Source organism: Jaculus jaculus, chromosome 18 (genome assembly GCF_020740685.1).
Source record: "Jaculus jaculus isolate mJacJac1 chromosome 18, mJacJac1.mat.Y.cur, whole genome shotgun sequence".
NCBI classification, from domain to species: Eukaryota; Metazoa; Chordata; class Mammalia; order Rodentia; family Dipodidae; genus Jaculus; species Jaculus jaculus.
Window position 1 is genome coordinate 13,188,141 of NC_059119.1, and position 14,175 is coordinate 13,202,315.

The window sequence follows — 14,175 nt, forward strand, 5'->3', positions numbered from 1 at the left end:
TTCTTTTATTTATTATGAAAAACAGCTCTGAGGTATTGAGCTGCAAGACGGAGGGTCCCCTAGTGTGGCTTCTGTGACGTGCACCCAAGGGATGTTCCCTGGAAGCTATGCACGTTTAAGTGTGTAAATATTTGAAGCCGGGTGGGGCGACTCACGCCTTAAAATCCTAGTACTCAGGAAGCTGAGGTAGGACGGTCGCCATGAGTTCAAGGACAGCACGGGCTAGCATGGCACCCTGCCTCAAAACACAAAAGTACAGCCGGGTGTGGTGGCACGGGCCTTTAATGCCAGCACTTGGGAAGCAGAGGTCAAGAGGGGGATCGCCGTGAATTCGAGGCCAGCCTGGGCTAGCGTGAGACCTTATCTTCAACCACCACCCCCCCAAAAAAAAAATACAAAAGAAGCCGGGCGTGGTGGCATACATCTTTAATACCAGCACTGGGGAGGCAGAGGTAGGAGGAGCGCTGTGAGTTCGAGGCTACCCTGAGACTCCATAGTGAGTTCCAGGTCAGCCTGGGCTACAGTGAGACTCGAGAAACCAAAATAATAAGAGTTCAAACATGCAGTCACATGTGCTAGGGATAGGCCAGGAAAGGTGGCAAGCCCAGCTAGGTCCTCAGAGCAGCTCCAGAGGGACACTTTTCAGAACAGAGCTCAGTACCAAGAGACTGACTTGGTTGCCCCCCTTTTGGTGCTGGGTTCTCTGGCCAGGGCTGAGCTGGCACCCTCTATAACGACCTCGTCCTCTGCAGAAGGGGAGCCCCCAGTACCAGCTGCTGACGGTGCCTGAGCACTCACCCCGTGGCACCCTCGTGGGCAACGTGACAGGCGCCGTGGATGCAGATGAGGGTCCCAACGCCGTCGTATACTACTTCATTGCAGGTGGGGCCCACGGAACCCGGTGCCCCACCTGCCCCGGAGCTGGAGAGGACCCCCAGTGCCTCACCCTGTGCCGTGTCCCCCCACAGCCGGCGACGAGGAGGAGAACTTCCGCCTGCAGCCCGACGGCCGCCTGCTGGTGCTGCGGGACCTGGATCGCGAGCAGGAGGCCGTCTTCTCCTTCATCGTCAAGGCATCCAGCAATCGCAGCTGGACACCTCCCCGGGGACCCTCCCCAGCCCTCGACCCGCTGGCCGACCTCTCCCTGCAGGAGGTGCGCGTCGTGTTGGAGGACATCAACGACCAGCCACCGCGCTTCACCAAGGCTGAGTACACTGCAGGTGCAGGGACTGGCTGGGGCCCGGGGGCGCGACTGGTTTGTCTCCTGCCGCTGACACGGTCTGCCTGTTCCCGCAGGAGTGGCCACGGATGCCAAGGTGGGCTCAGAGCTGATCCAGGTGCTGGCCCTGGACGCGGACATCGGCAACAACAGCCTGGTCTTCTACGGCATCGTGGCCATCCACTACTTCCGGGCCCTCGCCAATGACTCGGAGGATGTGGGCCAGGTCTTCACCATGGGTAGGTGGCCCTGCGGCTGCGGGCACTGTACACTGGAGGACTTGGGGTTTGTGTGACCACCACAGGACCCGGGTGGCCTTCAGCTAGCCACGTCAGCCCTTCCGTTTATCCGTCTGTCGCGGTTCTGTTCATTTGCTCATTGTTGCATATACCTACCCATTCTTCCTTCATTTATCCCTGCTCTTCCATCTGCCCTTTTTTTTTTCATCCTTCTCCCTATTCCCATTCCACAGTCTACCTGTCCATCCGTGCCCCTGACACTCCTGTGTGCCTGGCACTGCCCATCCACCATTATAGCTCTAAGCACACATGCTTGCTGGAGCCTTTGCCTGTGTGGATGGCGGAGACTCGGGGAAGGTCCCAGGAGGTACCCTTGTTCCCTTACTCCCCCTTCTACCGACTCCTTACCTGCATGCACCTTGACTGCCAGCAAGATTTCTTGTCCTGGTATTCGAGGCTCCTCAGATTTTTCTTCTAGTTCCTCTTTTTCATTTATTTTTTTTTTTTAATTTTTTTTTTTTTTTTTGAGGGTAGGGTCTTGCTCTAGGCCAGGCTGATCTGGGCTGACCTAGAACTCATGGCGATCCTCCTTCATCAGCCTCCCAAGTGCTGGGATTAAAGGTGTGTGCCACCACACCTGGCAGAGAGAGAGCGAGTGAGAGAGAACACGCGCACACCAGGGTCTCCAGCCACTGCAAACAAATTCCACACATATGTGCCACTGTGTATGTGGCTTTATGTGGGTACTGGGGAATTGGACACGGGTCGTTAGGCTTTGCAGGAAAGCGTCTTAGCCGCTGAGCCATCTCTCCAGCCCCTAGCCCCTCTTTCTAACCTCAAAGCCCTTTATTATCCTTAAAGGATCTGTATCCAGCCAGGCTGAACAGTTTCAACTGGCCCCTTCCCCACCTACCCATGGACCTTTGACCTCTCTGCCTTCATTTCTTGGAATGCCATCCTAAACCCCATCTCTACTTCAGATATGCCATCCCTGGCCTTCAAGGTCCAGCTCATATGCCAGCTGCTCCAGTTACACAGCTGTCATCCCTTTGCCTTCTGAGCTGTCACTGGTTTTTTGTTTGTTTGTTTTTTAATTGAGAGCGGCAGAGAGAGAAAGAGGCAGATAGAGAGAATGGGCACGCCAGAGTTTCCAGCCACTGCAAATGTGTTCCATCCAGACGCATGCACCAGCTTGTGCATCTGCCTTACGTGGGTCCTGGGGAATCAATCCTCGAACCAGGGTCCTTAGGCTTCATAGGCAAGCGCTTAACCTTTAAGCCATCTCTCCAGCCCTGCTTTTTTTTGGGGGGAGGGGGCTCAAGATAGGGTCTCACTCTAGCTCAGGCTGACCTAGAATTCACTAGGTAGTCTCAGGGTGGCCTTGAACTCACAGTGATCCTCCTACCTGTGCCTCCCAAGTGCTGGGATTAAAGGCGTGCGCCACCACGTCCAGCTCTGCTTCTTTTTGTTTAATGTCATAGTGCTCAAACCCAGGACTTCATGCACGAAGGTCAAGCATTGCCTCTGAGCTTACATTTGTGCTCCTCATTGCTGTTATCTTAATAAACCAAGGCACAGAGGGCCTAAGGAGCTTGCTAAAGGCCACACGGCTACAAGGCAGCAGGTATTAAACCCAGGTCCACTGTCTTCTTAAAGAAGTCTTAGGCTGTAGTATCTCTGATCATCTCTCTACTACACTTGTGGAATTTTTGTTGTTGCTGTTGTTTTCAATTTTTTTAATTTTTTTACTTGAGAGAGAGAGAGAGAGAGAGAGAGAATGGGTATACCGGGGCCTCTATCCACTGCAAATGAACTTCAGGTGCATGCACCACCTTGTGCCTGTGGCTTACGTGGGTCCTGGGGAATCAAACCTGGGTCCTTTGGCTTTACAGGAAAGTGCCTTAACCACTAAGCCACTTCTCCAGTTCTTTTGGGGGGGTTGTTTTGTTTTGTTTGTTTGTTTGTTTGTTTTTTGAAGTAGCATCTCACTACTCCAGCCCAGGCTAACTCACTACGTAGTCTCAGGCTGGCCTCAAATTCACAGTGATCCTCCTACATCTGCCTCCCAAGTCCTTGGATTAAAGGCATGCGATGCCACACCCAGCAGAGGGGAGAGAGAGAATGGATGAGCCAGGGTCTCCAGTCACTGAAAATGAACTCCAAATGTATGCACCACATTGTGTATCTGACTTTACATGGGTACTGGGGAATCGAACTCAGGTCATTAGGTTTTGCAGGCAAGTATTTTAACTGCTGACCATCCATCTGACCCTACCTGTGGAATTTTGATGTTCATGTGTGTACAGTACATGGAAAGAACACATAAAACATTAGATTCCCAAACTGGTCATCTTTGGTCCAGCACAGCCCACATTTAAATTTTGTTCAATGTGTAAAATATTAACATAAAAAGGGGCAATAGTAAAAAACAAAAAAGAAAAAAATAAAGAAGAAAAAAAAAGGGGCAATAGTTCAAGGGGATTTTGCAAGGAATGTGGTGAGATTTCTCCTGTAATCTCAGCACCCAGGAGGCAAAGGCAAGAGAATCTAGAGTGTGAGGCCATCACCAGGTATGATGATGCACACCTTCAGTCCTAGCACTTGGGAGGCAGAGATTGGGGGATTGTTATGAGTTTGAGGCCAGCCTGGGTCTACAGAGTGAGTACCACCTGAGCCTTGGCTAGAGATCCTTCCTCGCAAAAACAAAACCAGGGCTGCTGAGATGGCTTGGCAGTTAAGGCGCTTGCCTACAAAACCAAAGGACCCAGGTTCGATTCCCCAGTACCCACATCACATAAAGCCAGACGCAAAAGGTGGTGGTACATACCTCTGGAGTTTGTTTGCAGTGGCTGAAGGCCCTGGTGTGCCCATTTTCTTTCCCTCCCCCCCCCCTCCGCCTCTCTCTAATAAAATAAATTTAAAAAAGAAAATGAGTTTGAGGCCAGCCTGAATTACCCTAACCAGTCTGAGCCACACAGTGAGACCTGGCTCATGCATTGTGCCGCAAACCCTGGGCTCTTCTGCAGGGAGTGTGGACGGTATCCTGCGTACCTTTGACCTCTTCATGGCCTACAGCCCTGGCTACTTTGTGGTGGACATTGTGGCCCGAGATCTGGCAGGTCACAATGACACAGCCATCATCGGCATTTACATCCTGAGGGATGACCAGCGGGTCAAGATTGTCATCAACGAGATCCCCGACCGTGTGCGAGGCTTCGAGGAAGAGTTCATCCGCCTGCTATCCAACATCACTGGCGCCATCGTCAACACTGATGACGTGCAGGTGCCCCCAGGGCCCTTGGACTGGGGCAATGGGAGGAGGGGCCAGGGGAGGTAGAAGGCCCATCACTTGCTGGCTGAATGATTTTGAGGAGGGTTCTCCCAGGTCTCTAGGCCACCATGTCATCTATAACATAGGGTTGACAGTGAATCGCCCTGGCCCCTGCACAGTGACGTGAGGGGCCCCATGCCTGGTGGTCAGGGAGACTCAGTTGTGCTAACACTGTTGCTGGGCCTGCCCATCCTATCCCTTTCCCAGGAAGCCACACCTCACTACTTCCCCCCACCTGCCTTCTCCCCTAGTTCCACGTGGACAAGAAGGGGCGAGTGAACTTTGCACAGACAGAGCTGCTCATCCACGTGGTGAATCGCGACACCAACCGCATCTTGGATGTGGAGAGGTGGGTTGGAGGCCTGTGTTCTGACGGCTTGCCTGTAGTTGGAAAGGGCACCTCTCTCCCCCACCCACAAAAAGGAAGCACAAAGTCCATCAGGCCCACTCTGGGAGGCTCCCCAAAACTCCACCATCAGGCCCACTCTGGGAGCCCCCACTTGAGGTGGGCAGAGCTAGGAGAAAGAACACCGGGACAGCAGAAGCAGGTCGTCCCTCCGCCTTACTCCCCCCGTCCCCCCCCCCCCAGTCTGTACAAGGGAGGGCGCACCTCCTGTTGGGGTGCAGCAGGACTCAACATTCAGGCCCAGGGCTGCCTCTAGCTGAGCGGCTTTCAGGTTGTAAGGCTTTTTGGGGCACAGGGGGTGACCCTGGGGATTGACGGCGGGAGCCCGGCCAACTGGCCCAGGGGTCGGGGTGGCTGAGAACGGAGGTCGTTGCCCTCGTCCAGGGTTATCCAGATAATCGATGAGAACAAGGAGCAGCTGAGGAACCTTTTCCGGAACTACAACGTCCTCGACGTACAACCCGCCATCTCTGTCAGGCTGCCCGATGACATGTCGGCCCTGCAGGTACGTCCCGGCCCCGGGGTCCAGCCTGTACCCCCAGGTCCATCTGCTCAGGGCCGGCCCTCTGTCCCCACAGATGGCGATCATTGTCCTGGCCATCCTCCTCTTTCTGGCCGCCATGCTCTTTGTCCTCATGAACTGGTACTACAGGACTGTGTGAGTGTCGCCTCCCCCTGCCCTGAGCCAGGCTGGCCACCCTGTTCCCGGACAGTTAAGCAACAAGGCCCCTGGTCAGGAGACAAGTGGTCAGCCTCCCTTATGGGCATCTCCCCCTCTCTCCCCTTCCCTCCCTCCCTCTCTCTCTCTATATCTCTCCCCTCTCTCTGCCTCTCCCCAGACACAAGAGGAAGCTCAAGGCCATTGTGGCTGGCTCTGCCGGTGAGTAAAGGCTGCAAGGGGCCAGGAGGAGACACAAGCACTTCAAGTGGCTGCCCTCCCCCCCCCCCCCCCCCGCCTCATCCCAACCCTCTCCCTGTTAGGGAACCGTGGCTTCATCGATATCATGGACATGCCCAATACCAACAAGTATTCCTTCGATGGGTGAGTGAGACCACCCCGCTAGAACATTCCGTGTGGCTGCTGCTGAAACCTGGAGCACGGGCGCCCTCAAGCGGTCAGATCACCGCTCTGCAGCCTCAGAAACAATGAGTGGATGGGCTTTCCAGCCTGATGGGTTCCCCAGTTCCATTGTGGGATTGTGGGTAAAGGGCAAGGTGGGGGCGGAGCCTCCCGCACCAAAGCTGCGTTCTCGCAAAGCCTTAGGTACCGTGACCAGGGTTCTGCATCTCCCAAGCCTGTGGAAGGCACTGTCTGGCTTCATCTTTCCGCCTTGCCCCCGTCCCCATCCCCGCTCCCCATCTTGCAGAGCCAATCCCGTGTGGCTGGACCCTTTCTGCCGGAACCTGGAGCTGGCCGCGCAGGCTGAGCGTGAAGACGACCTGCCGGAGGACCTGAGCGAGATCGCCGACCTGTGGAACAGCCCCGCTCGCACCCACGTGAGCTTGGGGTCTTTGTGGGGGTGGCCCCCTACCCCTGTGTGCACGTGCTCTGCTCCCGGCCAATGTCCCCTCTCCCCAGGGAACTTTTGGGCGCGAGCCAGCAGCAGTCAAGCCTGAGGATGACCGCTACCTGCGGGCAGCCATCCAGGAGTATGACAACATCGCCAAGCTGGGCCAGATTATCCGCGAGGGACCCATCAAGGCAAGTCCTCCTTGCACATTCCCGTACTCAGGCCTGGCTCAACTTGCCACCACCCCGCACTCCTCCCCCCAGCCCCTCCCCGCTGGAAGGGCAGGCAGGTGGAAACTCCAGGCTCAGTCAGACCTGCCCTCCATGGGAATGAGAACAGTAGGGTCCAGAGAGAGGCCAGAGCGGGGGTGTGGGTTAGGAGTGTGCCAGCCTGCGGTGGTTTCAAGGTGGGGGCTTAGGCAGCCCATGTGGGGTTGGGACTGGCCAGTCACAGGGCTCGATGGCCACCCTCTGCTCTAGGGCTCTTGCGCCCGTGTACCCCTGACTCCCAGGGGAGTGAGCAAAGGGGCAAGGAAGGGCAGGGCAGGGATGGGTCTCGATGAGGGGCGGGGCTAACCCTCTCCGTCTCCCAGGGGTCGCTGCTGAAGGTGGTCCTGGAGGATTACCTGCGGCTCAAAAAGCTCTTTGCCCAGCGGATGGTGCAAAAAGCGTCCTCCTGCCACTCCTCCATCTCTGAGGTAGCGAGGTAGCCATGGGCCCGAGGGAGCTGTGTGCCGTGTGCCGTGCCCCATTCCTGGGGGTGTTTCTCTCTCGCTCTCTCTTGCCATCATCCTGCCTCTCTGGAGCCCAGCAGCCAAGCCCAAGGCCCAAGCTCAGGGTAGCTTCTGGAAGTCAGAAAAAGGGCTCTGATAGCTTCCTTCTTTGGGATGTGGTTTTCCACAATCTCGAAACCCCAAACTACCTTTGAAGGATGATTTGGTTTAGGAATCTGGGTCAGGAGCGTTTTCCAAAGTGTCCACGTAAAAACCGATTTGCAGCCAGGGGAAAACTGCCAAGGAGGAATGGCTGAAGCAGAACCTACTACGTGCCTATTGTACCTAGTGATCTGCTTCTGGAGACACATTTCACCTTGCTGCAGTTAAGAGTTGATCATGCTTGACACCTATTTTGGTTACAAATCCAGACACCAAGGGGTGTCACAGGAGTATTACAATGTGAGCAGAGATTCCCCACGTTATCAACACCTGTCCCTCACTGCCCTTTGTACCCCATCTGAGCAGCATGGGAGGGCACACAGCCAGTGTGACTCTGAGACCACCCACCACCTCCCACCCTGGGCTGCTGAGTGACAGGGAGTGTCTTGACCTCTTACAGCTAATCCAGACCGAACTCGAAGAGGAACCCGGTGACCGTAGCCCAGGCCAGGGCAGCCTTCGCTTCCGCCACAAGCCGCCCATGGAGCTGAAGGGACCGGATGGGATCCACGTGGTGCACGGTAGCACGGGCACTCTGCTGGCCACTGACCTCAACAGCCTGCCGGAGGACGACCAGAAGGGCCTGGGGCGTTCGCTGGAGACGCTGACGGCTGCTGAGGCCACGGCCTTCGAGCGCAACGCGCGCACCGAGTCGGCCAAGTCCACACCTCTGCACAAGCTTCGAGACGTGATCATGGAGAGTCCCCTGGAGATCACGGAGCTGTGACCATGGGCCTCGCGACCAGGAGCGGATGACAGTCCCACTGCCTCCAGGGCAGGAACACAGGCAAGGCTCTGCCCCAGGCCCGTGTGTGGGCCACCGGGGCTGGCACTGGCAGCTGACCGGGTTCTACAGTTGCCAGGTGCCCAATTTGGCATCTGATCTCTTCCTTCATAAATTTGTTATTTTTTTAAGAAAACCAAACAAAAATACTAAGCATCTAAGGACAAGGTAAGAAGGGTCACTGGGGGCCCAGGAGGCTGGCCAGGCCAAGACCTTCCACAGACTTCACGTTCCACACCTTGCACTTCTGTCACGTGCCTGCTGGACAGCCGGGTGCTCGCTGACCTCCAAAATGCCTAACTGGACCACTGGGCGTTCGCTGCATCTCACTGGCTTTCCGGACATGCCCAGCTTAGAGACATGACTGGCATTCCCTCGGGTTTTGAACATAGTGTTGTGTGTATTCCTTTTGTAAGTTATTTTTTCCCCCAGTTTTGTTTAACTCATTGAGAGTTTCTGGAATGCTCTGTTTAAAAAGAAAAGCAACTCCCAAGGAACCAGCAATACCCTGGCTCTGGTACCCTGTGCTGTCCTGGGAGGTTCAACCACATACTTCTGACAGGTTATAGAACCACAAGGCTTGGGTCTAGTTAACAGAACTTTATTAAGTCACAGAAACTTTAGTGCAAAACAGACACATGAAAATCTAGTCCATTTAACAGCACATGCTGGTTCTGCTGGCTCGTGGGCACTCACCCACGCCACAGACCCTCAGCTCGTCACCCACGGTTGTTGGCAAGGGAAAGGGCAGCGGCATGCGTGCAGAGCCCCAGCAGCCGGCGCACACGAGCGGGCCCACAGACCCTTCACAGAGCAGGGGTGGGAGGTTACATTCAGGAGGAGGCTCCCTTCCCCAGACAAGGCATGGACAGGAACGGATGGGCGAGCAGGAGCTTCCAAAAGCTCTACAACAGGGCCCATTCCATTGTTTTAGAAACCTAATGATTCGGAGCTGCTAGTTTTCCATATAAAACTACCTTGGGAGCTCCCTCCTTGGAGCAAGTGGTGGCCTCTGAAGTCCCCAAGCCTCTGTTGGGGCTCAGGACAAAGCTCTGGCTCATTCTCCTACCAGTGGGTGCAAGGGCAGCTGGGGCCCGCCGGCCCCACGTCCTCATCCAGCAGGAAGCTGTCAATGGACAGCCAGCAGTTCCCCCGTGAGAGCAGCGCTACAAGAAGGGGGGTGGGGGGAAGGGCAGGGAGGTTCTTCTAGTCATAGCCAAGGGAGAGAGCTGGGTTCACTATCCCAGACCCACAGGCGGCTGTGGTTGCGGCAAGCCGGAACACTCCTAGTTCCACACGTGGCGTTTGCAATGGTCAACAGCCTGGGAGAGGGAAGGAGACAGTTTCAGAGATAAACCCCAGGGCTGGAGAGATGACTGAGTAGGTACGGTGTTTGCTTGGAAAGCCTAAGGCCCCAGACTCAACTGCCCAGAACCCATATCAGCCAGACACACGAGGTGATGCACACATCTAGATTTCAAATGCAGCAGCTACAGGCCCTGGCGCACCAATTTCCTTTTACCCAAAAAAAAAAAAACTCATTCCTGGCCACCTGCCCATCAGCTAGATACCACCCCACGCTGTCAGCTGGCTCTTGTCCTTTGAAAGGATGCAGGACAGTAGCTCAAAACCAGGGGCTGTGTCCCTCAGCTTTAGGGTTAAGCAGCCCCTGGACGATGCACAGAGACAGCCGAAACCACAGCCCTGCAGGGAGGAGGGGGGGGGGTCCAGATGGGTGAGGAAGGAGCTGAGGGTGGGCCTCTCCCTGCAATGGCGCAGGATGACTTATCACCTGACAGAGTCACAAGGCCCCACGACGAGGAAGGAAAAATTGTGCAAAAAACATTTTGCAACAGTGGCCGGGCCACACACCCCCACCCCGGAAAGCAAAAGGTCCCAAAATGTGGCTGCCCAGCCAGGACAGTGCCATGGCTCCAGGGCGACCAGGCAGCTACTCAAGAACAGCGTGAGCTGCCCAGAGCCAAAGTGCTCCTGGGACACACCAGTATGTGCACAAAGGTCAGGGCTGCCTGGTGTGCTCCCTGGTGACTTTCACAAGAGACCGGAGACAAAAGCAGAAATGAAAGGTACTGAGGCCTTCCCAGCCCGCAGACAAGCGTGTCAGCAGTGTGATCTGCACCGGGCACCGCCTCCCTCCCTCCCCTCTGCCAAGCCGTCAGGGCAGGCTTTCCTGCCAACCACCCAGCTGAAGGCAGGCTGCGGCAAGTCCCAAGCCACTCACGTTGCAGCGGGCTGCCGTCTCCACGTTCTGGCACCAGTAGCTGGGGCCCCACATACACTTCTCAGTTCCCAAGAGCAGCTTAGAGGCCGAGGGGCAGGCTCCAAGTTTCTGTGTGGTAAACCGAAGACCAAAGGAAGAATCAGCTGTGCAGCCAGTTCCCTCAGACCTGAGACTGCCCGCTTCCAGAAGCAGCTACACCTGCATCACCACACATTTGGGCCTAGGGGGTCTTGCCTGTGCCCTCTTGCCTCACAGTCACGTCAGGAACCTTCCAGGCCCTCGCACGCTCCAGGGGCACGAGGGGGGCCCAGGGGCTCACCGAGCACACGAAGGAAGGGTCCATCGCCTCCATGAGCAGCTCCAACAGCAAAGGCTCGTACTCAGCCACAAACTCGTCACACTGCCGAGAAAAGGGGGGCGGGGGGGGGGACTCCGTGTGGGCAGAGGACACACTGAAGCTGGCCAGTGCTGGAAACTTCTACCAGAGTCCCCGACCTAAGAGACCCCCTCCCACCCACACGGCCTCAAGCCTAGGTCCCTTCTCTCCTGTGGCTCCGCGGCAGCCAAGGCTGAGCGTGCCCTACCTGCTTCTTGTAGGGGTCAGGCAGGAGGCTGCAGCCTTTCTCCAGAGCCGCCAGGATCTCGTCCTTGGTGCTGTTTTTCTCCAGGTTGTGCTCGAGGTAGCCGACCAGCTTTTTACACACCTCACAGAGACCATCGGCCTTCACAGGAGTCACAGGTGCTGCAGGAGACAACAGAGGACTTGATGCCTTCAAGTTCTCCGCGGCCCTAGAGACCCAGACCGCCCCTGCCTCCCGCGCTCCGACTCACCGGGGAGCGCAGACTCTTTGGGGAGCACAGACTGCTGGGGCTGGCTCATCCTCTCCAGCACCATGTCAAGCGTCACGACCTGGTCCCCATCGGAGGAACAGAGATGGATGGCATCACACAGCACCTCAGGGCTGAGCTCATTCACGACGACGTCCAGGAACGAGGGGCCGTATGTATCCACCACCTCCTGGCACATGGAGGACATGCTGGGGGGCAACAGTGAGCACGCCCTGTCCAAAGCATCAATGAGTTTTTGCTGCAACAAGACGAGAGGAGGATGTCAGATGGGAGAGAGAGAAACGACTAGGAAATCAGCTAACGGCAGCAAGGTGCTGTTTAGTCTTCCCGGGGGGTGGGAACCAGAGCCAGAGCAAAAGGAAGCCTGGAGCCCAGGGAGGGCTGAGGGAAGCCACTTCCACCAGGATGTCTGCACAGGGGCTGAGCCCCCGCCATGGGCCAGGGGGGCTCAGTGGCCCAGCTCTTGCCAGACATGGGTGAGGGAAGGGGGAAGCAAAGGCCGCACCAGCCCTTCCACAGCTCGCCTATTCTGAGGGCCTCTTTCAACAAGGCTGCGTACCTCAGTGTCGTTGTTAGCAAGCAGCTCAGAAAACAACTTCACCACGAGTTGACAGGTCTTGCAGAAAACCTCATTCTGGGCTTGTACCAGGTCCTTCTGTGAGGGGCAGAGGAGAGTGCCTCAATACCAGCACTTGAGCCCCTTGTGCCCGCTCCCGGAGCACAGGGTCCAATAGGACAAGGCAGGCAGCATCACACCAAGGGCCAATTCCTACCAACTGTGAAGTGACAGGGGCGTCCTAACGCCCAGGTGCTAAATCCAGTACTTAGGGGGGATTTCTTTCCCCAATCCTTGAGAGCCGTATCTCCACTCCCAAAACCACTCCAGAAATATACACGTCAGGAACTGGAAGCAGCCCCCTCCCTGCTCTGAAGGGCTGTCCTCAAGAATGACATCGTGTCACCACTCTACGTTCATCTAGGCAGCTGGATGGCAGGAACACAGTGACAGATCCTAGACGTTAGCTGACAACATGCCTGGGGTCTGCTCTTGACCTGCTGAGGCCTTGTGTCCACCCAAGACTGCTGTTCAGAGCGCTGACGCAGCAAGGCTGTTAGGGGCCTCTAACACAAGCCTCACCCATCCCCGCTGTCCACAGCCAGCGCCAACATCCTGTACCGTATCTACTGGGCACTTGAACTGAATTTAAGAAGTCACATGAGGTGATGAGTCCCAGCTCTAAGCCTATCAGCTTTCTCCTGCCATCAAGTGGATCAGTGGGGTGGTGGGATAGGATGGGGCCCAAGAGCCCCTCATGGTGCTTCCCTGACTCCATGGGGTACCTCTTAGCCTTCCTGTGGCCACACAGGAGACAACACATGAGACAGTCGCAGATCAGAAGCCACCAGCATTTCAGAATGAAACGAGCATACGCACACCAAGTATGAAGGCACCAGGGCCCTGAGGAGTCAGATGGCAAGCCTATGCACACAGGGCCTCGCAGAGCATCACTGAGCCCCAGCCGAGCTAAGCACAGATTCACGATGGACTGCGGCTGGGATATACACACACACGTCTAGGCAGCAGCAGGCCCGGTGAGGCTGAGGCGGCGTGGCCTGGGAACATGGGACTTGTGCTGTGGGGGGCAGGACTCAGAAAGCAAGCGAGCAAAGGTGGGAGGGCACCGAATCGTCGGTGGCACGGTAAATAGTAGACCTGCTGGGCACGATGACACACACCTCTCATCCCAGCACTCAGGAGGCAGAGGTACGAGGATCGCTGTGAGTTCGAGGCCAGCCTGAGACTCCATAGTGAAGTCCAGGTCAGCCTGGGCTAGAGTGAGACCCTACCTCGGGATGAGGAGGGGGGAGTAGACCTGCTCCCATAAACACTTGGGAGCCATGTTACTATGGGATTACCCACAGGACACCTGAAAGTCTCAACGTCCAACTCCCTAAGGAGCCAGCAGGGACGCCAAAGTGCAGGACTCAGAATACATGGCCAACAGGGGGCAGCAGGGTGTCCAGCAGGCAGGCAGCTCACAGGAACACACCTGGTAGGGTTCTGCCAGGTCCAGGGCAGGGAGGACATTCTTGCTGGCCACGCTGGCAGGGGTCAGGGTCTTCATTGGCACTTCCTTGACCTCTTCACAGAAGCCAACCAGCACACAGATCTCCTTGGATTGCTGAAGAGGACACAGCCACTGTCAGGCGCAGCCTGGGCCCTCCGCCCTCATGCGCCCCCGCTGGACACCCCGCTGGACACCAAGGCTGGGCGCAGCAAGGCGCCCTGACCCCGGGTTAAGCTCACGCCTCCCACCCTTACTGGCAGAGCATTCCATCCAGATTCAACTTGAAGACGGAGCTTAAAATGGTTCCGTCTGGAGGCGGCAGCCGCCTGGCCCCCAAAGCCTCCCCAGCTCTGGCCAGAGCCAGCCGAGGCATGGAGCGGCGTGCGCCTCGCCCTCCCGCAGGACTCCAACTCCGGGACTCGCACCCTGGCGCCCTGCATCTCAGCTCGCCCTCAGGAGAGTGCTCTCCGGCCCACCAGGCTAGAAAGGAAAGCGCATGGGGTCTTTCGGCAGCAACGCCAGTGAAAAGCGTGCATGACGGGTCAGGGTGGCTTGTCCTACGGAGTCTGCGAATGCACACAGCTCACGTGA

The 14,175-nt window shown here is 56.6% G+C and overlaps 2 protein-coding genes across 3 annotated transcripts in view; one reads left to right on the forward strand and one right to left on the reverse strand.

Moving 5' to 3' along the window:
• Cdh23 (cadherin related 23) overlaps nt 1-8,928 on the forward strand; it is a 402,602-nt gene extending 393,674 nt beyond the window's left edge. The window contains exons 57-68 of the mRNA XM_045137514.1: nt 753-882; nt 969-1,220; nt 1,297-1,458; nt 4,485-4,741; nt 5,041-5,138; nt 5,580-5,700; nt 5,774-5,853; nt 6,035-6,075; nt 6,177-6,237; nt 6,563-6,692; nt 6,775-6,897; nt 8,041-8,928. Coding sequence (XP_044993449.1) covers nt 753-882; nt 969-1,220; nt 1,297-1,458; nt 4,485-4,741; nt 5,041-5,138; nt 5,580-5,700; nt 5,774-5,853; nt 6,035-6,075; nt 6,177-6,237; nt 6,563-6,692; nt 6,775-6,897; nt 8,041-8,367 — 1,782 coding nt within the window. The 3' untranslated portion in view covers nt 8,368-8,928. The remainder of the gene's footprint in view (nt 1-752; nt 883-968; nt 1,221-1,296; nt 1,459-4,484; nt 4,742-5,040; nt 5,139-5,579; nt 5,701-5,773; nt 5,854-6,034; nt 6,076-6,176; nt 6,238-6,562; nt 6,693-6,774; nt 6,898-8,040) is intronic.
• Nucleotides 8,929-9,009: 81 nt separating this feature from the next.
• The window catches only part of LOC101604750 (prosaposin), a 30,465-nt gene continuing 25,299 nt past the window's right edge, over nt 9,010-14,175 (reverse strand). For both annotated transcript variants that reach the window (XM_045137337.1, XM_045137336.1), the window contains 7 exons: nt 13,567-13,698; nt 12,075-12,170; nt 11,498-11,753; nt 11,251-11,408; nt 10,986-11,066; nt 10,667-10,774; nt 9,010-9,746 (listed from right to left, as the gene is read on the reverse strand). In XM_045137337.1, coding sequence (XP_044993272.1) covers nt 9,711-9,746; nt 10,667-10,774; nt 10,986-11,066; nt 11,251-11,408; nt 11,498-11,753; nt 12,075-12,170; nt 13,567-13,698 — 867 coding nt within the window. In that variant the 3' untranslated portion in view covers nt 9,010-9,710. The remainder of the gene's footprint in view (nt 9,747-10,666; nt 10,775-10,985; nt 11,067-11,250; nt 11,409-11,497; nt 11,754-12,074; nt 12,171-13,566; nt 13,699-14,175) is intronic.